The 24,382-nt window shown below is 46.1% G+C and overlaps 1 protein-coding gene across 1 annotated transcript in view; it reads right to left on the bottom strand.

The window, feature by feature from the left end:
* The window catches only part of SND1 (staphylococcal nuclease and tudor domain containing 1), a 411,141-nt gene that overhangs the window by 128,679 nt on the left and 258,080 nt on the right, over window positions 1-24,382 (bottom strand). Inside the window, exon 15 of the mRNA XM_043873509.1 lies at window positions 22,754-22,895. Coding sequence (XP_043729444.1) covers window positions 22,754-22,895 — 142 coding nt within the window. The remainder of the gene's footprint in view (window positions 1-22,753; window positions 22,896-24,382) is intronic.

The raw sequence follows: 24,382 nt of genomic DNA, 5'->3' as shown, positions 1-24,382 counted from the left end.
TATGATGTCGGGGGACACCTTCTTAGGACGACACACTCCATGATTACATTGGTTATCCTTTAACCACCTCCCATCATCTACTCCTGCCTTTAAGCCCAGGCCATCAATTTGGCTTTTCATACAAAGCTCTGCTCCTAAACCAGCAACTGGCTCATCTCTCCAAATCAGTGAAGCTCTCCAGCTCCCAGGAGAGGGATATATTAAGTATCAATCATGCGTATTATTTTACAATATAATTACTTTGGCAATTAATCCATAAGAAGCATTGCTCTCCAGATCCGAACTTCTGCCAACACAAATAACAAAGCTCTTGGAGAGTAGTCACACGGCTGGAGACTGAGATTCCAGGGGAAAAGAGACAAAGGCGGAGACAGAAGAGACTGCAGGGTGAGAGGAATCTCCCCAGAGTGTGTCTCAAGCCTCGCTTCGTGAGACCAGCAGAGCCACTACTTCATCGAGGACAAGAGCAAATATAGCAGAAGCGAGGGAGGGATGGATGATCCTCCTGACTAGGTTAAAAACGCTCAGGCTCTTAAGAGGCTCATGGGCTGCATTCTGTGGGGAATGAAGATGCGTATTTTCCAAGTGAGATCTGGAGCATGGCACCTCTTGATAGAAACCCACTGCTGGTCTGGGAGGGTGGGCCATTGTCTTATTCACTGCTGTGTCCCCAGCACACAGTGTACATTCAATAAATATCTGCTGAAGGGAGGAGGAAGGAAGACAGGTTGTGCCAGACTCATCGCCTCAAAAGCCACTCACCTAGCTGCCCTCTGTCCTCTCCATCAATCAGCCAATCTGTCTTCACCCAAAGGACCAAGAAGTCTTTGTCAGTGAATTTTTAGAAGTCAATCCAATTTGCCAAATGCAACTGTTGTCAGTTTTGGCCTCACAATAATCTAATTAAACAGTAAGTAGCAACATTCACTGTTGAAAATTTCTATCCATTCCCCTCTCCATCCCTCCGGTGCAGAAGGAACAGTAAAAAGGCTAAGGTAAGAGCAGCAGCAGGAGAGAGCGGGGAAGGAAGTGATAATTGCCAAATTGGATAAGCAATCTCTGAATACATGAAAATTAACAAGACTTGTTTTGCAACAGCTTTATATCTAAGTGAAAAAGAAATCACTGATAGGATGAGGAAAAAATTTCATTTGATTCAAAGCATTTAGAGCTTTTCCTTGGTATTTCTCTTGTGTGTTAGTTGCTCAGTTGTGTCTGACTCTTTCTGACCTCACGGACTGTAGCCCGCCATAGAATCTCTGTCCATAGAATCCGCCAGGCAAGAATACTGCAGTGGATTGCCATTTCCTTTTCCAGAGGATCTTCCCGACCCAGGGATTGAAAACTGGTCTCCTGCACTGCAGGCAGATTCTTTACCATTTGAGCTACAGGAATTCCTCTTACTATCCCCCAAAGGAACATAACGGCGGTAAATTAAGTAAGGGCAGACTGACGGAGTTAAGGGAGAGTAAATGAAGAATCCAAGTAAAAGCACGGAGCACAGGTGCTGTTTCTCAGGCCCCATCACGGAAAGCATTCTGCCTGCCCTCCTTGCCTACTAGAAGGCAAGAAAAAAATAAAAGTTATCTTGGATAAACAGAGAGGAAATGGAATTGAAACTATAGAAGACAGGAAAAGGAATTGTGAATGAGAACTGTGTGTGGGAGGTGACGCCAGAGGGAGGAAAACTTCAACGGGAGGGGAGAGAACATTCTAGCACATGGCCCTCTGCTCCCATTAGCAGACCTCAGAGGCTGGGGGTGAGGGGGTGGGGTGGGGTGCCAGAGTGAGTCAAACATCTCATCACACAGATGCTTTCTTCTTTCCTAACTACCTGCTTTTCTTACTTGTCTTACCATCACCCACACTAGGGAAAAAAAAAAAAGGTCAAGATATATCGATAAAGATGTTTTACAGGCATCTACATAAATAAAAATGTTCTAGTTAATTACTGGCCTCGAAATATTGGGTACCTGACACTTTCAATTTTGATTAGCAACTTCAGAAAAAACATGGATTGGTGTAGCCTGTCATGTCAAAAATGAGTTACTGGCATGCAAAGCTGAAGCAAACAGCCATAAAAATCTACCAGAGCTGCTCTCCTCAAAGGCTGATGGATCCACTTGGGAATCTCCGGAGGCTGTTAAGGCCAAGGGTCTGAAAAGATACAGCAAAGCTAATTTTCAGCCTAAAGCTAATAGTTTCTCAGTGAAGCTGGCTTTCTCCTGTTCCCCAAGTGGGTTCCGTCTATTTGCACCTTCTGCAACTGCTACTTGCCCTTTAGAAATCAGTGACGATCTCTATTTAAGTGCATTCCTGGTTCCTGGAGGTAGGGTATGGTCCCGAGAGAAGTTTACAAATGTGTGGCAGTAGTACAACTACAGAACAGAAGCCCAGGAGCTTCTTAGAAGTGTGTGTATCAAAAGAGACACACATACAAGTTGCTCCAGGATGACCTTGTAAGAACATAAGTGACCTTCCTGATCCCTAATTTTTACTGAAGAATGTGTGGCTCCAGAAGGGAAGTGGAATTTCCAGTTCAGTTCGGTCGCTCAGTCGTGTCCGACTCTTTGCGACCCCATGGACACAGCACGCCAGGCCTCCCTGTCCATCACCAACTCCCAGAGTCTACTCAAACTCATGTCCATTGAGTTGGTGATGCCATCCAACCATCTCATCCCTCTGTAGTCCCCTTCTCTTCCTGCCTTCAATCTTTCCCAGCATCAGGGTCTTTTCAAATGAGTCAGTTCTTCGCATCAGGTGGCCAAAGTACTGGAGTTTCAGCTTCAACATCAGTCCTTCCAATGAACACCCAGGACTGATCTCCTTTAGGATGGACTGGTTGGATCTCCTTGCAGTCCAAGGGACTCTTAAGAGGCTTCTCTAACACCACAGTTCAAAAGCATCAATTCTTCAGCGCTCAGGTTTCTTGCAGTTAGTCAACAGATATTTATGGAGTGTCTACTATGTGCCAGGGACTGTGTTCAGCATGTCAAGAGACAAACAAAGAGTCTGGGAGTTGCGAGTCAACTGGAGGAGGTCTACATTGGACAGTATTCTAGGCATAAGGCAGAGAACTCTGGGAACACATTACAAGGGGGAAGGGCTCACCCTAGTCCAGAAGTCAGCTAAGTTCTCTGGGAAAAGGGCAGAAGCTGAGAAGAGATGGGTGTGACTAATGTGGATTTTCCAACACGTGGCCTGAAACAAGGCCAAATAAGAACTAAGGAATCCCATGCAGGAGAAAGCAGCGTTCTTTTTTTTTTTTAAGTAATAAAAGACAGAAGCTGAGGCATGTGCTGAGGTTCCCACCCATACTACTAAGGGAGGGACCAGGATTTGGGAAAGGCCCCGTGAACTCGGGCACATTCTTCAACCAAGCCAGCCCCACGTTTCCACCTTCCACTTTTAACCATCACATTCTATCCCAAACAATGTAACTTTACCCCCTAGAAGGAATTCCTTTTCTTTCTTTAAAAGAAAAAATTGTATTTGTTTATTTGGCTGTGCCGGGTCTTAGTTGCAGCATGCAGGATCTTTTATTGCACCATGTGGGATCTAGTTCCTTGACCAGTGATCGAACCTGGTACCCCCACATTGGTAGTACAGAAACTTAGTCACTGGGCCACCAGGGAAGTCCTGGGAATTCCTTTTCAGAGTATCTCTCCACGTTAAGAAACTGTAACTTATACAGCTGAAATTTAATTGGGAACTTCCATGGCTCCTGAACGCACTGCTTGGGGACCCGTCATTGAGAGCTAATTGCCCCACTCTGCTGTACCACACAGACGATCTAAACACAGGTATTACAGCATAAAAGACCCATTCCGGCTCAGGATCCCCAACACCCCTCAGCAAGCTGGGGCTAATACCAGCAGAGGAAAGGGAACGCCACGATAAGACCAGTTTAGTCTTGTGGGCGGGAAAGAAGGTGTTGCCTTGACACCTCCAGGTTGAGGCCTCCCCAGATGATGGCATCTATGCGAACAGAATCCAAATCATTCCATCAAGTCTGGGCTCAGAATGGCCATTTCCGGCTTTGCTGTTCACTGGATTAGCAGCACTTCACAGCACTGAGTTGCTCATCACACAATTAACACCCTTTCAGTCCCACTTTTTTCTTTTTTTAATGGGGAAACTACATATATCTAGCAAGTGGGGGAGCCTGAGTGTAGACTAGATGGGGACCAGTTCCCAAAACCTGTTCTCATAGCCACTAAGGCTTTGAGTGTGCAATGGAGACTTCATAATTTCCAAGACTAGGAGGAAGGGGAAAAAAAAAAGGGAAAGGTGATTTAGATCACTTCCAATCAAGATTAGTCTGTAAATACGCAGCGCTGACATCACCGGAAATGTAAGGTCTCTGACCCTCTTCCAGACCTGCTGGTGTGAGAAGATGGCTGGATGCTAGAACTTATTGGGAGTGGGTTTCAGCACCATGTGGAAGTGTCCAGGAACCCTTCTGTGACTCTAAAGAAACAGCAGCAGCAAGTGGGCAGAGCCAGTGGGCTCCCATCAGGGGCATGGTGATGACAGGCCCTCTAAAGCCTCCGCTCCCAACCGCAAATCCACAATTTCTTCCCAGTGCAGTGAGAGGACAGCTGAGAGGGAAGGGGAGGGATCAGCAAGCAGGCTTTCTCTTTTATTCAGCATAAAACCAGGCCCACCAGACAACCAGGGAAAGAAAAACAAAGTGAGAGAGGGACTAAACACAGCTGGCAATTAGTGCTGACAAAGGCTGAGGGAAGCACCTTTTCCTTCCGGAGGGAATCTAACCCGCATTTCACCCCAGGCTGGGGCCAAATCCTGAGAAAGCAGGGAGCTCGGGAAGCAGGCAAAGGAGTCTGCTCTGGAATGGGAATTTCTTCCCTAGGCGAAGTTCAAATTAAGTCCAGATGACCTCTGAGTGAGTTGAGCAAAGGATGTTTGTTTTATTTTTAATTTAAGCAAGACTATACACGGACACAGGCTATAGTGGTGCTTCTACGTGCAAAAAAACTGAATCAATGACAACAACAAGAGGAACCCACAGTTTTTGGGGGTTCCTAAATGCTGTTGGGGGACTGGTTCCGTTTCAGATGTAAGAATGAAAGCTGCAATTGTATTTTCTCACTGTGCATACACATCTCATCTGCCAAAACATTGAGAGATTAAGATCCACCTCCTCTAAACTTGGCTCATTAAAGGCAATCTTCCTGCTAAGTATTAAACTTGAACTGCTGGGGAGGGAGGTGGGAAGGGGGTTCAGGATGGGGAACACATGTAAATCCATGGCTGATTCATATCAATGTATGGCAAAAACCACTACAATATTGTAAAGTAATTAACTTCCAACTAATAAAAATAAATGAAAAAAAAATGAACTGCTTTGAAGCTGGCTGCAAATAAAGGTCAACTATCTTACTTATTTGTTTAAGGATTTAGGGAAAACAAGCTTCCATGAGGGCAGGAGGTGGAGGTACTGAATGAGCACTGAGAACGCACCATTCAAAGGGACTTGAGAACACAGCTTCCTGTGCTTGCCAGTTCTCCATCCCATCAGCCCTCCCCTTCAGATCTCTGCACACGTGCACTGTTCAGTGTAAAATGAGTCAGGAGGTGCAAAAGTGAGGGTTCTCATAGCAACGGCTAACAATCCCACACTGACGTCCTTCAGCAGTATCGGCAGTCACTAATTGGGCTGCTGCTAAAGGTGAACCCTTAATATACCGCATGTGTGAAGTGGGCGAACCAGCATTCCAACACCATTTGAAACTTATGTATTTCTCAGCTTATGTGTTTAGACCTGTAGCTTTAAAAAGTGGGCACGTGAAGAAAAACAAACCCCTTATGAGCCAATGCTTAGCACAAGAAATCTCGAATCCCACTGACCTAGGAACATAAGACAGTTGGGCTACCAAGGGGCCCAGGTCCTACATGAACACGTGGGAGAAATTTGAGCAAAGGGTGTGCCCTTAAGAAGCAGCCTACCCCAAGGAAGTCCAAGGCAGCTTCTCAGCTTCCTTGGAGCCATCCTAGATGCACGTGGTCCTCATCTCATTAGGGCCCTAATTACTCTTCTAAGATCTAGATCGATTAGCATTAGCCCTTCGCTAGCTTACCTTTAAGCACAGGATACTTTAAAACTGGGTCCTGCCATCCAATTAGAGTGTTTATCTGATGAACTGAGGGAAGACACCAGATGTCTTCTAAGCTGTCACTGCCTCCTCAGACAGATCACATTCACGTCAGGGCGAAAATCCAATCAACTCAACTTACTGAGCAACGGGGAGAGTTCACAAGGTCATGGCATTTTAGGGCTAGAAACAACATCAGCTCTCATTGAACATAATCCAAGGCCACACAAGCCGGGACCATAATCCGGAGTTAATAATCAGGAGGTAGCACCTACAAGTGACCAGGCAAGGGGAGTCACAGAAGTGAGGACTGACACCAAGGTGAGCCTGTCAAAGGCCAGAGAGGCAGCACTAGGGTCTGGAGGAAGAGACAAGGTCTTCCCGTTCCTTGTCCAGTGATTGACTGTTTTTAAAATATTTCTAAATCATTTTTCACCCATTTTATGCACCTAGAATTAGGCCTCCAAGTCCAACATTACTAAACTGAATACTTCATGTTGTACTAAAAGGTAACAGTCTCGTCAAGTCCTCTACAGGATCATAGACAGCAATGCAGACAAAGTGCTTCACTAGGTACAAATGCTAATAATGGTGGTAACATTACTGGGACAATTCTTGCTGTTATAAAATCAAGGCCATTCACCAATAGATGAAAATATAGTCTAGTGAAGGGGAAAGAGACAATGAGGGCAAGCACAAATACCAACACGGTATTATTCATTTTCATGAAAAGTCACGAAGGCATAATAGTGGAAGTGGGTGCAGAAGAGCAAATAGGGTGACAAGAATGCACAAAGCTGGAAAAAAAAAAAAAATCCCCCTTTGGAAATTCTGTGCTGTGTACTGTGAGACAAGACGTCAGGCCTTTGAACAGGAGTGTCAGGCATTTACAGGGCACGATGGGAAGCCTCAGCCTTGAGTCTTCTTTCCGTGGTGCCCTGCAGCAGGTCAGAGTCCAGATAAATGAAGGGTTCCTTAAGAAACCACTGATATTCTCAGAACACCTTTAAGAAAACAGAACCCAGACACTCTTGGATGTGTGTATGAATGAGTCACTTCGCTTTAATCAGGTCCACTGTAAACTGAAATCTGAAATGAAGGAAGATTAGAAAGCCCTGATAGTTTCCAGGGGCTCAGAGAACAAACATAGTGACCTGCTGGGACAGGCACCTTCCCAGGGGCACCCAGACTGCGCTAGAGACCACCTCCCCAAGTGCTACTTCTGGGATCCCTAACCTCTGGAGAAATCTGAGGCTGACAGAACCCCCAAAGCTATTATAATGATATCTTTTGAACTAAAAAGATGCACCAGCTTGACACCTGGCCCAAACTTTAAATGGAGCACTTGAAAGCAGGGGATTCCTTGCAAAGCCAGGATGTACATACAGTTGTTGGAGAACACCTTCCAAACTGGGGCAGCATCACAGTTACCATCAGGGAACAAGTTCAGTGACCACATAAGACAAAAAAATTATTTTATGGTATATCCTGTGTGAGATGGAAAAAGTTATTTTACATCGTTTATGGATGTAATGGGCAACGTGGCAAGTTTCCTGATTCTACAGCAAATGGGGCAATATGTCAACAATTCAACAAAGGAAAAGGAAAAGATATTTGCAGAACTGGTAATATTTCTGTAAATCTGACATTATAATAAAACAAAACATTATGAGAATTATTAAAGAGAAACCCAACAACTTCTGATGCTTAAGTGCTAGATATCCTGGGACATTTAGTCGCCAGAATCAAGAGACTCTGTGAAACGTGAATCAGATGCAGCAGTCAGGGAACCTTGGCAGGCACCTCCTCAGAGGAAAGCCCTTTGTCTATCTCCAATATTAACATTTCAACACCAATTTTATGCATTATCTGTCAAAACTCTGCTTTAACCCTTTCATCTCCAAATAAGAAAGGAGGGTTCCTTGGGGGTGGGTAAGTACTGCTACCCCTCTAACCTGTTCTGAGCTCTACTTAAGTATCGCCAGGACCAGGCAAGTTGCTTGGCCTTTTATTAGTAAAGCAGCTGAATAATTTATAAGGGTTGCACAGGGCCCATTAGAAGTGCCAGAGCAGTAATAACTGGCTTAGGACTTTGCTTACTCAGGGCTAAAGTTTAATTTGTCCATAAATGCCCCTGCTCATAAGCCCATCCCACAGGTCTGACCTGCTCTCTCATCCCCAGTCACATGTCCTAGCCAGGCTCTGGGCTTAGACATGTTCCTACTGGTGACACCGGCAGGGCCGAGAAACAAACCCAGACTCTAATACATCAACCAAGATCTCACACCCACGCTCCTGCATTTACCGAACAGGCCACCACCGTTCCCTTCTTACGCTTTGCTGTCGGTCATCCCCAAGGAAAGACAGCATCTGGTTGATTCCCAGCCAGCAAGAGAGTGCAGGCAGACGACATGAAAGGATGGAAGACTGGAGACACAAGAGCTAAGACCTTCAGTACAGTCAGTGTCAAGCTGGGTGCTGCATTCTAACTGACAGTACACATGATATGGACAAAAAATGTGTTCTGCTCTTTGTTTACCAAGTTAACATTCCCAGGCTTCAGTTTTCTCATCAATGAAATGGGGGTTGTAATGGTATCCATCTAATACTATGAATGACAGTCACTCAGTTGGGTACGACTCTATACAGACCATGGAACTCTCCAGGCCAGAATACTGGAGTGGGTAGCCTTTCCCTTATCCAGGGGATCTGCCCAACCCAGGGATAGAATCCAGGTCTCCTGCATTGCAGACAGATTCTTTACCAGCTGAGCCACAAGGGAAGCCAAGGAATACAGGAGAAGGTAGCCTATCCCTTCTCCAGTGGATCTTCCCAACCTAGGAATCAAACTGGGGTCTCCTGCATTGCAGGTGGATTCTTTACCAACTGAGCTATCAAGGAAGCCCATACTATGGTAAGGATTGAGTTAATTCAAAGCGTATAATACTCATTAAGGGCTTCCCACGTGGCTCAGTGACAAAGAATTCACCTTCCAATGCAGGAGACGTGGGTTCGATCCCTCAGTCAGGAAGATCCCCGGGAGAAGGAACTGGCAACCCATTCCAGTATTCTTGCCTGGGAAATCCCATGAAGAGAGAAGCCTGGCAGGTCATGGGGTCAGAAAAGAACTGGACATGACTTAGTGACTAAACAACAAAGAATACCCATTATGGCTATTATTATTATTAGAGATTCAAATCTCTAATGAACCCTAGAGAAACCTAATCTGATCCCCTCTCTCTTTGAAAAAGTCCAAGGCCCAGAGAGGTTATGTGACTTTGGGGGGCAATTCTGAGCCTTAATTCAGTTCTCTAGACAGGTACCCAGTTTGGTCCTGTTTTTCATTTTGGTGCTGCTGTGGCTCCAGCACTCATTCTCCAGGCTAACAGTGTTGTTGCTTTGTTTTCAGAACTTCCAGATAAACTAAGTGCTAGCCCAGAACCAGTGTGCATTCATTCACCCAAGAACTGTCCAGTGAATGCTGACTTCGAATCACACACTGTCTGGGCTCTACTTAGAGGTTCTGCAGTCACGAGACAAGGTCCCTGTCCTTCAAACATCTTACATCTTGGTGATAGAGTCACCAAAAAAAGAAAGAAAGAAAAAAAACAACAACAACCCAAAAACAAAAGAGTAAATATACTAGAAAATTTCAGAGAGTAGCAAGTAGAGAAAATGAAAAGGTAACATGAGAGAATCACAGTAGAGCTTAGAGTTGGGAGGGTGTAAGTCTCTTAAAAGAGGTCATTCATGCCAGCTTTCTTTGCAATTTAATCTCTAAGGAGATGGCACTGTAATCCCCGTTGCAGCATATGCATACATGAATATGCATGACTGTGGGATAAGAAGTTATACAAAAGTGGTGCAAACCCCTATAAATTTCACTCTTGGGGCAATCATATCAGAAATAAACATGCTACCCATGAACGACTTTATCAAGATAGACCTTTACTGATCTTTGGTCTTCCCTCTCTGGCCACTCTGGTATAAATGTGTGGGTTAAGGCCAAAGGACCCCATAGTAATCAAAGTTGGGATCACGTGGCACTCTTTCGGGTGAAGTTCATTTCTCTGGCCTCTGGAGTTTAGCTTCTTAGCCCCTTGGCATCTGCGCTATGTGCCACGAAATTCCTGCCCCAAGAACCAGTTCAGGGGATCAAAGAGCTATTCTTACTGGCTCGGTTCAGGCCAATGGAGGGAGGGGATGGCGGGAGAGGCAGGCCACTCGGCGCTCCATTCAGCACCCTCCTCCACAACGGGGCCATTGAGCGGGCGCCACAATTGGGGGCTGAGAAGAAAAGGCCGAAGGAAAGCACACAGAGCCGCTGCGCACAGACGCGGTCATTCATCACCAGGCAAGTGCCAATAACTGGGAACAGCCATCTCAATTTCTGCAAATCCTCCAACCTGCGACAGCTGCTGGTGACTCTGATGGGCGGCGTTGCTGCTGCTGACAGTGCCAATTCCTAGCCCTGGCCGGGGGCCAAGTCCACCTTCCTTAGGTTAGAGATCCGCTGGCTGTGAAGAGTGGCAACAATGGACTTCACAGCTTATAAAGCAGCTTACAAAGGACTCCCGTGTATTTCCAAAAGCACTTCAGATAGCTGGTGAGAGAAGCTATCTGCACAAGCGCATTCAAGCAGTTTATTCCTAACCCACTTAATTCAAGGTCTCTGTCAGAACCCAGCGACAGAGTGGAGGAAGGTGCAGGGAACCGTGAGAGGGCGGGGATGGCTCAGCAGCGAGGGGAGTGCGGGCAGTCAAGCCCTCTCCCCTCCTCTGGAGCCGCAGCAGCAGGCAGGCCTTCCCCTGATGACAGATGTTACCATGAGAGTCTGTGGGACTCCGTGGGTCTTCAGTTGAGCTGTCTGCTTCCACTGTTTCCATGAGCATCCTCAAGAAGCATTTACACATGAGACTTCTGAACACTCCGAGTACCATGGAGATGCCTACCACCATACAACCCCACGGAAACTTCACCTGACCCACTGTGTCCCAGCCAGTGGATCTCCTGCTCTGCTCACCACTCCAAAGCCTCCAGGGGCCTGCTCATCTCCTCCACTTTATCTATACTTGCCTTATCAGACTTAGCTTCTGGAGAACAATATTGCAGGTAACAGACACAGTGATCAAAAGAAGCTGGAGACTACGGAGGCAGAGGGAAACCACTCAGGCTCAAAGGGCCATGTTTGGAGCCCAGAGCTCAGGGCAGCCACTGAAGGACATTGTTAACAGTATGCACAGAACACAAACCATCATGGGGGTAAAGAAATGCAGAGGGAGGTAATAGTTCTTCATCAACTCTATCATGCCCATCAACCTTCCATCCTTTTTAAACTTCTTTTGAAAGAAGAGTTGATGGTAAAGATAAAATTGCTAAAGAACCATTACCTACCTCTGTATGTATTACCTAGAATGCACACTTACTATTTCCAGTGCGACTTCCCTGGATTTTTCATGATGTGTTTTAAAAGCAGAACTCATCAAGAGGAAGGGTACCTGTGACAGACCTTCAGAGAACTGAAGCTCGTCATCACAAAGAGGAAGCAGGAGGACATGAGTGCGTAGCTATCTACCAGTGCTTTGCTTCCTGCCCGCACGCAGTCTGCCGTCAGAAACCAGCCAAGGCTTGGCTGGGGCAGAGCTGGGCCTCGGACGCTCCCCTCCCAGGTCCCCAATCCACATCTGGGCACTTCTGACTCAGATCTTGTCATCTAGGTGCTAACATTTCCATCTGCTAAGAGAAACCGTTCCCTGAAGGGAACATAACTCCTGGCATCTAAGTACATGCTGCTCTGTAGTGCAATATCAATCTTTCTTGGCAAAAAGAAGCTCCTTGAAGGCATGTATTCTCAGCCTACTCTCTTTCTCCTTGCAGCGCCAAGCAGTAACAGGTGTTAAAAAAATAACCTCTGACTAATCAATGATAGAAAAGAGGGGTGTGAGCCTGAATACGAGCGAGAACAAATATCTGTTAACACGTCTCCCCACCCACCCAGCTGTGGGGAAGAAACTCTCTCCTCTCTAGTCAAAGCAGACTGCTCTCCAGGACCATCACGTGAGAGGAAAGAGGCCACTCCACAGAGCAGGTCTATTTTGATATGAAGGGTGAGACCATCATCAGCACATCGTAATCAGCAGCACTCACGAATAAGGCTAAACTCGGAAAAGAACTTAACAATTTGCTATCAAACAATGAGCATCAAGAGTAAAGAAGAAATAGTTTGTTGAAGAAGAGACTAAAATACCTCAGGGCCCCAGAGGAGTTATTTCTGCAGTCTCTGCACATACGACATCATTCATGAAGAAGGCAGAGGTACAAATATAGCATAAATGTCGTCTGCTCTAGCTTGTAATTTAAAATGCAAATGCTAATGAGCGAACTGGTGTATCAGTGGAGTTAATAACCGCATGCCTAGCACAGGGGCCGCATCCAAAACACACACAGAGAAGAGACAGACACCATGTTCCAATTTAAAAATAAAAACACCCAAATTAACCCTAGAAAAATCACTAGCAGATGTACAAGCTCAGGAAAAGCAGGCACACCAGGGCAGTGAAATGGGAACTTCTCCACCCGCCGTAGACGAACCAGTCCATTTAAATATCTTCCTACATACAGTGAAGGTAAGCATGGGAGTTACTAGGGTTTATTCAGGACCACTATTGTAAAGTGTGAGTATAATAAGGAAAAACTTCAGGGAATCTGAAAAACTTAGAAAGTTTCCACAAAGCCCACTTAGAAGCCCAGAAGTCAACTTTGCAGGGAGCTGTAGGTCTAGAAACCAAAGGTCACTGAAGACAGATGTAGATCTCATTCATTTTTATCATAGGCAAAGGACGGTTTAAAAGAACCTGAAAACTTACCAGGCCTGGATTAAGCGGGTCAAAATGGGGAAAAGCGCTAATGATGAAAAACCACGACTGAGAATGCAGTTGAATCTCGGCTGTCTTCTGAACATGAAAGGAACTTCTGTGGACTGTTCTCGCTCCTACAAGGCCTGCATCTGGCAGCCCTACACCAGGTTCTGGGACCGACCCCATGGCACCGAGACCAGGCCCAGCTGCCCGGGTTCCTCACAGCCCCTTACGATGCGGCCAGTGGTCCTATCCTGTCCGTCAAGTGGAAACCCATGGCACCCCTCCCGGGGCACCAGAAGAGTGTGCATAGGCTGGCTGCCCCCATTGGACACCACGGGTTCTAATGCCCCCATCAGTGCTGTTACATAAAGAGCCAGGCACGGGGTCTGGCGAATCCAGCCCATTAGTGTGGGGAAGCCTCAGGAGAACTTTCTGGAAAGAACCCAAGGTGTGCAGAGACCTGGGGCTTGGGGGCAAGGACACTTTTCCATGAGGAAGTACTGCTCTGCTTTTTAGAAATCCAGTCATATCTCCGTTTGAAAGGGGGATGTGAGAGGTGGTTCCCATAGCAACCAAGATTAAGTTTTACAGGCACAGTGAGCACTGTTCACCCCAGGGCTGCCCATTACCAGATTTCTAAGCATTTCCCTTTAATTTCAAATTACCACACCATTTACACTCCCTCTCCTGCATCCAAGGTCCTGTCATTTCCTACTCTTAGGCTGGCCAAATAAAGACCCCTCCCTCTCAGGGCGGGGAGAGTGGTGGGCAGTCCAGTCCTGGGCACTGCTGCTGGCCACCACCACTACTACAGGGCTGGTGGGAAATGCCAGCAGGCTGGGAAGATGGCCGTGAAATATTCACACTGAGATTTATTTCTCTGGGGACACCACAAGAATGGGATTAGAACCAAGGCATCTGGGCACAACCAGAGACAGGAGCTGCTGTTGGACAGAATCCAGCGAAGAACAGCCACTAGAGTTCTGTGAGCTTCCCATTCCCTCCCCACCGTGCCCACCAGGTGGAAGGCAGCCGAAAAAAGCTTTAACAGACTCAGAAAGAACCTTCCAGTAGGAGGCGAAGAGAAGGAATGGAAAAAATGGAGTTTCCTTGGGGGAAAACTCACAGGTCTGACCCTTTTGTTCCACTCTACTGGCTCTCATTAGCTCTGCAGGGATAGCCTGATACCTCTGCAGGACATTCTTCCCTTGTCTCATAGACATTGAGACCCCAAGGCAGCAAGAGGAAAAGGTGACATTAAAAGGCAGAATTAAGGGTTACTGAGGAAGTAAGGGTTCTTTTCACTTACCTTTGACCTACCCACCCAGAGGCAATCAATGGGCTTATCCAGGATAAACAGATAAAAATCCGCATCTTTCTTTCCTTGGCACAGGAAACCCAACTGACGGTGAGGGCAGAACATCCTAAATGGGAGGCTGCAGCACCCCTCAGACTGACTCCACAGAAGGCAGGGCCACCCCTAGGACCCTCTCTCCTTCAGCGGCTGGAGTCTCTGGCCTGACTGGCTGGGAGCCGCCACACGTGCCCTGCTGCTCCCTGCACCTCTAGGTCCCAGCATCACACCAAGACAAGCAGGCTGGTCTGATGGGAATAATTAACTAGGAAGCAGGAGAGCAAGAATGCATCTTTAAGTGTTCTAGCTCCAAGGTCTGTGGCTGCCATTAAACCATGCCGAACAAATGTTATTTTTATTGATGTCTTTATTTATTACTGTGCTATATGCTCAGTTGTGCCCGTCTCTGAGACCCCATGGATTGTAGCCCACCAGGCTCCTCTGTCCAGGGAATCCTCCAGGCAAGAATACTGGAGAGGGTTGCCATGCCCTCCTCCAGGGGATTTTTCCCACTAAGGGATCAAACCCGTGTCTCTTGCATATCCTGCACTGGCAGGCAGATTCTTTACCATTGTGCCACCTGGGAAGCCCCCTTATTTATTACTATGTCTCAATTAAAAAAAAAAAAAACTTGAAATGATTACTTAAAAAATAATTGAATCCTTGCCTATTTTACCCAGAGACACTCTACTGTGTCGAGAATATCTCCTTTGATGCCTCTACCAGTCCTCAGGTACTGGCCTCCCAAGGTATTACTTCCCAGGTCACTCTCTTCTGACCTTTTTCAGTTTGCTGATGACCACCCTAAAATTGTGGTCCTCAGACAGAACATCAGACTCCAGCCCCACACTAACATGGCTGAGCCAGCTCTCAGCTCGCTGCCTTCCCGGATCCCATATTTCTGGGCTATGAATCAGGACTGTCTTAATCTTTTTGACACAATCACAGAAGAACAATAATTTTATAAAAGGGTAAGGGTTGCTCCTCCTCCCCTTAAACTTCTTACAAATACATTTCTCTTCATGTATATGCATCTTGTACCTTGGTAGATACAAATACTTTGCTAGAAGGCTGGAACCTTATCTTACACTTTTCAATATTCCTAGCAAAGTTCCCAGTAGACATAAAAAAATTATTAAATAGCCATGTGACTGAATGACCCACAAGCATGAGGAGGCTCATTCTGGGGATGATTCACAATCTAAAGATGGAAGATAATCAGGCGGTAATCGTAGGCTGGCACTTCCATCCACATGATCATGGGTGATGGTTTGACTGCAGAGATGGGGAGCTGAGGGCAGAGCTCTGAAGGCCAAGGAGGAGATTTATACACCCAGACAAAAGCAGAGGGAAAAATGATGGATGAATCCATTCATTTCTTTAGGTGACTCTTCCTGAGAACTAATATAGGCAAAGCTGTTTTGCCTAAATGAATCGCACACAGCTGACCAAAAAGGTAAAAAAAAAAAAACAAAGTCCTAGATCCTCTTGGACACTCAAATGCCATCTCCCTTGGGAAGTTTTTCCCATTCCTCAATTAATTGTTCTTTCCTCTGCACTCTCATGCCACCTATACTCTTCACAACTCTATTTTGTTTTTCCCTGTTGCAGTTTTTCACATGGCTGTCTCAACTGTAAGACTACAAGGCATTCAAGAAGGCAGAAATTATCTCATTAATTTCATCATCAGCCACAACCTATCAGAGAATGCCTTTCTTTTAGTGGACTTGTAATAAAAATCTTCGCCTCATTAAGAAAGTCTCCCCAAACCTGTTTATTGTGCTAATTACTACAAGTGACCCTTGAAGACCTTCTGATACCAACATAACTCATATAATTCACAATAATATCTTTAAAAGTGAAGAACTAGAACAGCCCTCGAAAAGTCTCATGCCCAGCTGCCCATTTCCTGTAATGGGACCCAACTGGAAACAAGTAGGCGGAGGAGACAGAACCAAATGGGCAAGTCCCAAGAGAAAGACTACCCCACTTTACAAATATCCATTAAGTTGCAATTCAATTAAAGTATCTGAAAAGAATTCATAAGTATCAGCAGACCCTGTAATTGCTTAATTAAGGATAGAAGCCGAGCAAACACAACCACAATAACAGCCTGATTCATTAGCACCTCTGTGATAGCAGAATGGGATTTCTCACTTAAACATACACTGGCGTTAATTGTGTAATTTGGTTAGGCACTGGTAATCAATGGGGATCCACCATTCCTGGGGCCAGGAGATGAGGACGATATTCCTGTTCACCTTCCCTCTCCTCATTAAAGTTCTGGCTCTGCTGAAACAGGCACTTGATAGTCCTATTAGGATTGACTGGAGAAGAGACGTTACAGAGGGAAGGAAATGTGGTACTTTGTTCAAAGGCATTCAAGGTGGAAGGACATACAGCCAACCTTTAGCTCATTGGGCACACACATACCATCATTTATCAAACCCCAGACTTCTAGAAGCTCTCCTCCTTGCCTTATGACAAGGGAGGCAGTTTCAAGAGGACACTTGTAATCAAAGAGAAAATAAAAAATTGAAAAATGCCAAAGGGCAGGCAAAGAAAAGTCTCATTTCCTAGTCTTGTTTCATATGACTAGGTAACTGGTTAATTATAAGTCGCCTGCTGTGATCCACGTGAGAACACCCTGCCAGGTGGCTTGCCGCATCCTAGACGGTTTGTATTGTGAGTTCCACACCAGGTGACCGCCATCCACTGCCCACCACACAGCCAAACCTGTCCTGGTCCACAATTCCTTGGACACGCTGCTGCCCTACCATTAAGACTGTGGAAATGTAAATGAGGTGGGATCAGTGAGTTAAATACAGGGGTCCCCAACCTCCAGGATCTAATGCCTCATGATCTGAGGTGGAGCTGATGTAGCAGTCGTAGGAAGAAAATGCACAATAAATGTAATATGCCTTAATCATGTCGAAACCACCTCCCCTCCCCTCTTTCCATGGAAAAAGTGTCTTCCACAAATCTGGTCCCTGATGCCCAAAAGGCTGGGGACTGCTGAGTTACAAGAGTCCAACTATCTGATGATATTAAGACTTCTTAGAATATTTTGCACTTAAATTTCAAATTATTACTCTCTTCTCATTCAAACATTTGATTTAATGACACTTTGATACCTGCTATGCTTAGCCAACAGGACAACTTCCTGAATTGTGCCCTCAGCATGACCCAGACAGCCCAGAGCTAAGAAAGTAATGCAAAATAAGGCAATGTCATACAAAGGTCACAGCAATAAGACACTCCAGAGCCCACTGGTGCTCTGAAATAAAAATGTGAAACATGGGCCATGCAATCTGCAAATATGTCCCTCAGTGTCCCTTTAGACAAGGTACTAAGTAAAGGTGACACACAGGACAAGTGAAAATGAACTAAAAATAAAGACAAAGTAAACTTGTTTCCCTGGTGGCTCAATGGATAAAGAATCTGCCTGCAATGTAGGAGACCTGGGCTCAATCCCTGGGTTGGGAAGATCTGGAGAAGGAAAAGGCAATCTGCTCCAGTATTCTTGCCTGGGAAATCCCATGGACAGATGAGCCTGGTGCGCTATAGTTCAGGGGCTGCAAGAGTTGACACGACTGAGTGACTAACCCACCACCACCAGACTGCTTTTGTTCTAAGAGAAGACAGTGTATGAAGTGAAGTGAAGTGAAAATCGTTCAGTTGTGTCTGACTCTTTGAGACCCCATGGACTACACAGTCCATGGAATTCTCCAGGCCAGAATACTGGAGGGAGTAGCCTTTCCCTTCTTCAGGGGATCTTCCCAACCCAGGGATTGAACCCAGGCCTCCTGCATTGCAGGCAGATTCTTTACCAGCTGGGCCACAAGGGAAGCCCAAGAGTACTGGAGTGGGTAGCCTATCCCTTCTCACGCAGATCTTCCCCACCCAGGAATCAAACCGGGGTCTCCTGCATTGCAGGCGGATTCTTTACCAACTGAGCTATCAGGGAAGCCCTGAGATAGTGTATGGAGCTCACTAAATGCTGCTAGATGAAGAGAAGGAATGCTTTTAATGCCCAGGGAATGTTGGCCTTGTTAACTCAGGACAAGGACTGCCCGTGATTGCCTGGAAGACTGAAATAAGTGCTTCTAGGAGGCGGCCTCCACAGTAGGTGGGGGACCTTGAGCACTGTCAGTTCTGAGGGGGTAAGGTCACCTGCTCCGCGGCCAAACCTGAGCCAGGTGCTGGGAGGACTGAAGGGCAAACGCTCTCAGGAGACGCTGACCTGTTAGCTACAGCTGACTCTGCCTAGCCCCACCTGCTATCCCATCTGACCAGGCAATCATTCCACATACAGGGGTGCAGGAACCGTGACAGAGGCCAGCTGGCTCGGGCCAAATGCCACTCCCTGTCAAGCTGTGGGGCCGTCTGCCCCAAAAAGGCCACATGAAAGTGGAAAGTGTCCACCCCACCTCGAAGTCCAGAGGGCTCTCCAAGAGGCTGGGAGTGATGAGACCAGCACATATGGGACTGCTGAACAATTCTCTCGACTTTCCCTTGAGAATCACAACGATGACGTCATTTCCAGCAGACTCCATTTTAACCAGGTGCAGGGCGCATTCCACGGAGAGTCACCAAGTTGTGTCATGTGGACCACTGTCCAGGTGAGCAGCTGGAAGCTGTGAGTATCATGTCTGTTTACACTCACATTCAGCTTTGGGGTTGGTCTCAGACAACCGAGGGGCCCTTCTCTCTAGGATCTCCAGCCCTGTTCTCCCTCTCATTCAATCTGTTTCCACTAGGTCACTGCCCGACTGATGACTGACTTGCATCCCCTCTGAGTTCCTGCTTGTGAGAATTCAGACCAGTGCTCCTCAAGGTCCTGGTATCATCTCACTTCATCTCTTTAATGTCCTCACTAGCCAAGAAGACTTCGTTGAGTTTTACATTCTATAATTGGCACTATGAAGACAATAGGTATACTGAATAGCTTTTCTAAGTATTCATGTCATGTTCTGCTCTGATCCTAACAATTACAGTTTTTATAAAGGTACTCAAGATGCTGACATCCTTAGAATGTTCCCTTGACCCTTTAGCACTCAATTTTCTGCATTCCTTTTTCCATTCTGTTAGACTGTTATGAAGAGCTGTCTATTTTAAATTCTGTTTCTTCTTACCCACATTTACTCCCCAATAGTCTGTAATCTGTTAGCTGAATCAACCTTGATTAAAGGAAGAAAAATCTGTGACTTAGTAATCGATCAGTAGTATAAATCATTCCATAGTTTTTACCTACTCGATCTTTTAAGGTGAAACCCAACACTTGGCTTCCAGAAGACTGCTCTTTCAGGATTCTCCATCTAATCATCTCCATCTAATCATCTGTTCCAAGAACCTATTCTTAGTGTTGCCCTTGCTGGTGGACATCAAACTCTGCCCAAAAACTCAAGCCCTGGGCCAGTTTACTTTCTCTCCTATATTCAATGTCACCCCCCATCCTTGACCCCCAGAACAGGAAGTCTTCCTGTTAAAAACTCTTCTAACCTTTCCTCTTCTCTATCACCAGATTTTGGGCCTCTGTCCCTCTTGCTTCTTAACCACTCTCCCAGCCTCCAGCCTCATGTATTCTAACATATCTACCAAGATAAACTGTCTTAACACCAAGTGTGAGCATGGCATGCTCCTCGTACCTTAAACAACTCTGAGGGTCCATAGCATGTTCCATGGAAGACTAGCTTCCTTCTATATTTCCAGCCTCACCCCACTCTTCACTGTACCAAAGGATTCATGGTTCCCTGGAAACATCACAATATACTGTACCTCTGTATCTTTGTACCTGCTGGTACCTCTACCTAGAATATTCCTTCTCCTCCCCTCTCATCCTGTCCTTACAACATTGCAAACTCATATCTCCTTTCAAACACAGCCCAGATACACAATCCCTGACCTCCACCCAACCAACCACTCCCTCCTCTGTGCTAGCTACTTCAGTGTCTTGTAAGTAATTCTATTTTCTTGCCTACCACCCCAAACTACAGTTTGTTCACGTGCCTGTCTCTCCTCTAGAGCATCTCAAGACCTAGGCCTGTGTCTTACCAGGATGCAGAGTTCCTTGCTCCAAACTCAAAGAGGAAAGCCAGTAGCTCTTCTTTCAGTGAGCGTTCTGCTAAGTCAGGAGGCAGCTGGGGCAGCTCCTTCTCTTGATTTACTTCAATTAATGTGGTAGCAGAATCTCCTAGATACACACAGTGCACAACTGTGCCATTCCACACGGAGTTAAGGAAAGCTCTGGTTATGAAGTCACTAAGTCTTTGTGAAAAGGGCAGGAAGGAAACATTTATTGATGATCTACTTTATGGCAGGCCTGCTCTGAACATTTACGCATCTTATTAAACCCTCGCAAAAATCCTAAAAGGCAAGAAATGCTCTCCAGTCAGCCAATGTGTAAACCAAGGCTTGACGAGAGTAAGAAAAAACAACAACAAACCTCGCTGAAGTCCCCTGCTCATAAACAGCAGAGCCATGGTTCAAACTGAGGCCTCCCTGCCTCCTCTCTCTCTCACGACTCTTCAATGTTCTGTATCCCTGCCAGGATTCTAAAGAAATCAGAAGATGCATAACACAACTGCATAGAGGATGGCAGGAGAAAAATGTAAAAGCTTATATTTTTAGCAGGTATTAGCTTCTGTAATCTATCTTTCACTATGTAAGGTAACTCAAGCAATGCCTTTTGAATTGGTAAGCTTAGAAGAATGCCAAATACACAGGAGAACCAGTGGACACCAAGGCCAAGTGATCAGGCTGCCTGTGTCTGAGCAAGGTACGACCAAAAGGTTCTGCAGGAATACTCCAGCCAAGACAGGTCTAAAGCCCTGGGTAGGCTCCATTCAGGTGGTTTTATGTTGGGAAGCCAGAACCTCAATGTTTTCTTTCCCCTATAGATCTGTGGCCAAGTTTCCGGGAACGAATAATGCCGTTTCTCTTTCACACCTCTGGGATCAAGCTCAACGCTGCCAAAATGATGCTTTTGTTTTGCAGGCAGTGAGCAAAGAATGAGTTGAATATCATACCTCAAACCCTGTAACAACAAGAATTCACTGCTAAGAAACTCCTCCACTACGAGAACCTTAATAAAAAGGACATGAACGGCTCCATGAAAGGACTCGCACACACTGCCGTCCTGCCCCTCCGTTCACTTACAGCACACATGTGCAGACATGAAAGCATAGGCCTCCAGAGAGGTGTGGCTTTGTTGCAGCCTTCCTTCTCTAGAGCTGCCCCTGAATTGTATATCATGTATCCACTGGCCCCTTCAGAAGGCCTGTAGAGCCAGGCAGTGATCAGATGTTGCAGGAGACTCAAGGAGCCATGAGGGCCAAGCAGCAACTGTGAGCTTCATGGCCACGTGCTTAGGGAGTCACTGATCACACCTAATGATCCATTTAGTTGGGGTCTGCAGGAGACCCTTATTCGGGAAGACCCTATCAATGCCTTCAACAAAAGGGAGGCTGAGGCAATGTGGCAGAGAAGGCAAAGGGGGCCCTCAGTTCTCTTCCCCTGTGGCAAATTCTACTCAGGAATTCAAGAGAAGTAGGGCTGAGGCAACAGGACAGCCCCAGAGAAGGCAGCGAGCAGCAGGTAAACACAACGGGATATGTCCTTTGGGAGTGAGCAAAAGTTTGTGTGCACAGGTGTGGGGTGACCCTCTCCCTCAAAGACCACAGCCTCTGCAAAGTACTGATGGAAATAATTTTCTTGCCTGCCAACAGGGAAATAATGAAGCCATCTGCTCCTTGAATGCATACATGTATACTGCTCACAGAGCATGGTTCACACATAGACTTGCTGGCTTGTGAAATATTATTAGAAAAGATAAGGTAAGAAAGATGGACATTTGGTCAGCAAAGAAAAGGAGGAAGGCTGGGGACTTTCCTGACAGTCCAGTGGTCAAGACTGCCTTCCAATGCAGGGGCTGCAAGTTCAATCCCTGGTCAGAGAGCTAAGATCCCACATTGTGCCTCTTGGCCAAACAAACAAACAAACAAAACAACAGAACGTAAAATGGAACTAATAATGTAACAAATTCAATAAAGACTTTAAAAATGGTTCACAAACACAGCAGGGCGGTCTAGCCCAAATGGCAGACGCTAGCCATGAACACTCACTCCATGATGAACACTGTCTTAGGTCTGGAATTCCCTTCACTCAGGGTGTGAGCATGTATGTGTCTCATACGCTGTCCTATGTGCCCACATCCTGCGGTTGGCAGGAATGAGAAGCAGGATGGAACCAGTGCAGGATCAGACTAGGAGCTCTGTGTTCATGTCTCCATCAGAGATTGAAGCACCCACATGGGCTCCAAGTCCTGCGGAAAACCCAGTGGGAAGGAGGGCATGTGACCTCCAGGGATGACTCCTGAGCTCCAGGAAGAATTTCCAGAACATCACATAACACAGGAGACTTACCCGCAAGCAAGAAGGTGATAAGGCAAGTTTCCTTTGGCAAATACAGCTTGAGACGAGAACCACTGAACACATACTCCACCACAGCTTCAGAACGACCTGCCCGCTGAAGGAAGGGCAGAAACTGCTTTGCTTTTTGGGTGTCCTAGGGGAGAAAAGAAGAACCATCAGAAAAACAATGGAATCAAGGTAAATGTTTCTTTCTCTCTGGTCTGGGGCAAAAAGTCTGGCAGATCACAGGAAGTTGGGCAAATAACCTTAGAATATCAGACATTTCTGAAACTATGACAAAAACAGGAAACCCACGTGACATTCACAGGAGAAACAGAGTTAACCAAAAGCTTCTAGAGCATTCTCAATGACTCTCTTCTCTCCTCTGTTCCATTACTAAAGCATTCAGCGATATAAGACTTCCCTGGTGGCACAGTGGATAAGAATCTGCCTGACAATGCAGGGGACAGGAGTTCCAGCCCTGGTCCAGGAGATTCCACGTGCTGCAGAATAACTAAGCTCAAGAGCCACAACTACTGAGCTTAAGTGCTGCAACTACTGAAGCCCGTGTACCTAGAGCCTGTGCTCTGCAATTAGAGAAGCCACCACAATGAGAAGCCCGCACATTGCCATGAAGAGTAGCCCATGCTCACTGCAACTAGAGAAAGTCCTCTCAGAGCAACAGACCCAGTGCAGCCATAAATAAATAAATAAATAATTTTAAAGAAATTAGGATGGTGGCTTGAAATGAGAATTTCACTCATCCAGGACAGGAAAAAGGGCTCTTTTCCCTCCTATAGAAAATTAAAGGAAAAGACCTACCATCTTCAAAGCTTAATCTAATCTTTTATTTTCAATTAAAAAAAAAAAAACATAACATCCAGGTTCCTGACACAGCCCCTAAATCTCTTTTCCAGGAAACCCAAAACAGTTCATTGTCAGTCTTTAACAGGCTGTGTTTTCCTAACAAGGAGGAGAGTGTAGCCTTTGCGGGGGGCGGGGGGGGGGGGGGGGGGGTCAGTGGGGAGGACCCAATGCTTTAAGCCCTGCTCTCTGTCTTTCCAGGGATGAGGAGAGATCGGGGCATGCAGCTCCTGTTCCCAGCCCAGGAAACCTGCAATAGCAGGATGTGATCCATGGGGACCAGAAAACACCACATCATGTCAGCACCAATAATTATAGAAATGATAAAAGCATGTGAAACTTTATAGGGATTTAAAAAAAAAACTTTTCCCATGCATCAACCCAAAGTGCAAGCGTCTACCCTCAAGAGTACCAACTCATGGACCTTCTGAACCTCAGAGCTCTCAGCTTTGGAGGAGCTGAGAGCCATCAAATCCTTTCAGTCTCTCTAGCTAATTAAACAGATGACAGAGTAAGCAAGCACAGGGTATCACGTGGCATGTGCTGGGGGAATAGTCACTGGATGAATTTCAGAGGTTTGCAGCATGGCCAGCAGAGCCCCAAGCTCCCTCAGAGGACAGCAAGCTTTGCACACTTGCCCAACTCGGACGACAGAAGCCGTCTGCACTCGCCAAGCTCTTCCTTCCTATCTCTGCTCCTAGCAACAGAGCTATTGTACCTAAATTAATGCACATTAGATAATGAAAATTTAACAAGCCATCAAGTATTTGAGAGTCT

The sequence above is a fragment of the Cervus elaphus genome, chromosome 18, assembly GCF_910594005.1.
Source record: "Cervus elaphus chromosome 18, mCerEla1.1, whole genome shotgun sequence".
In the NCBI taxonomy this organism is placed as follows: domain Eukaryota; kingdom Metazoa; phylum Chordata; class Mammalia; order Artiodactyla; family Cervidae; genus Cervus; species Cervus elaphus.
The sequence above is the reverse complement of the archived record's forward strand: the minus strand, read 5'-3'. Positions and strand labels throughout refer to the sequence as shown.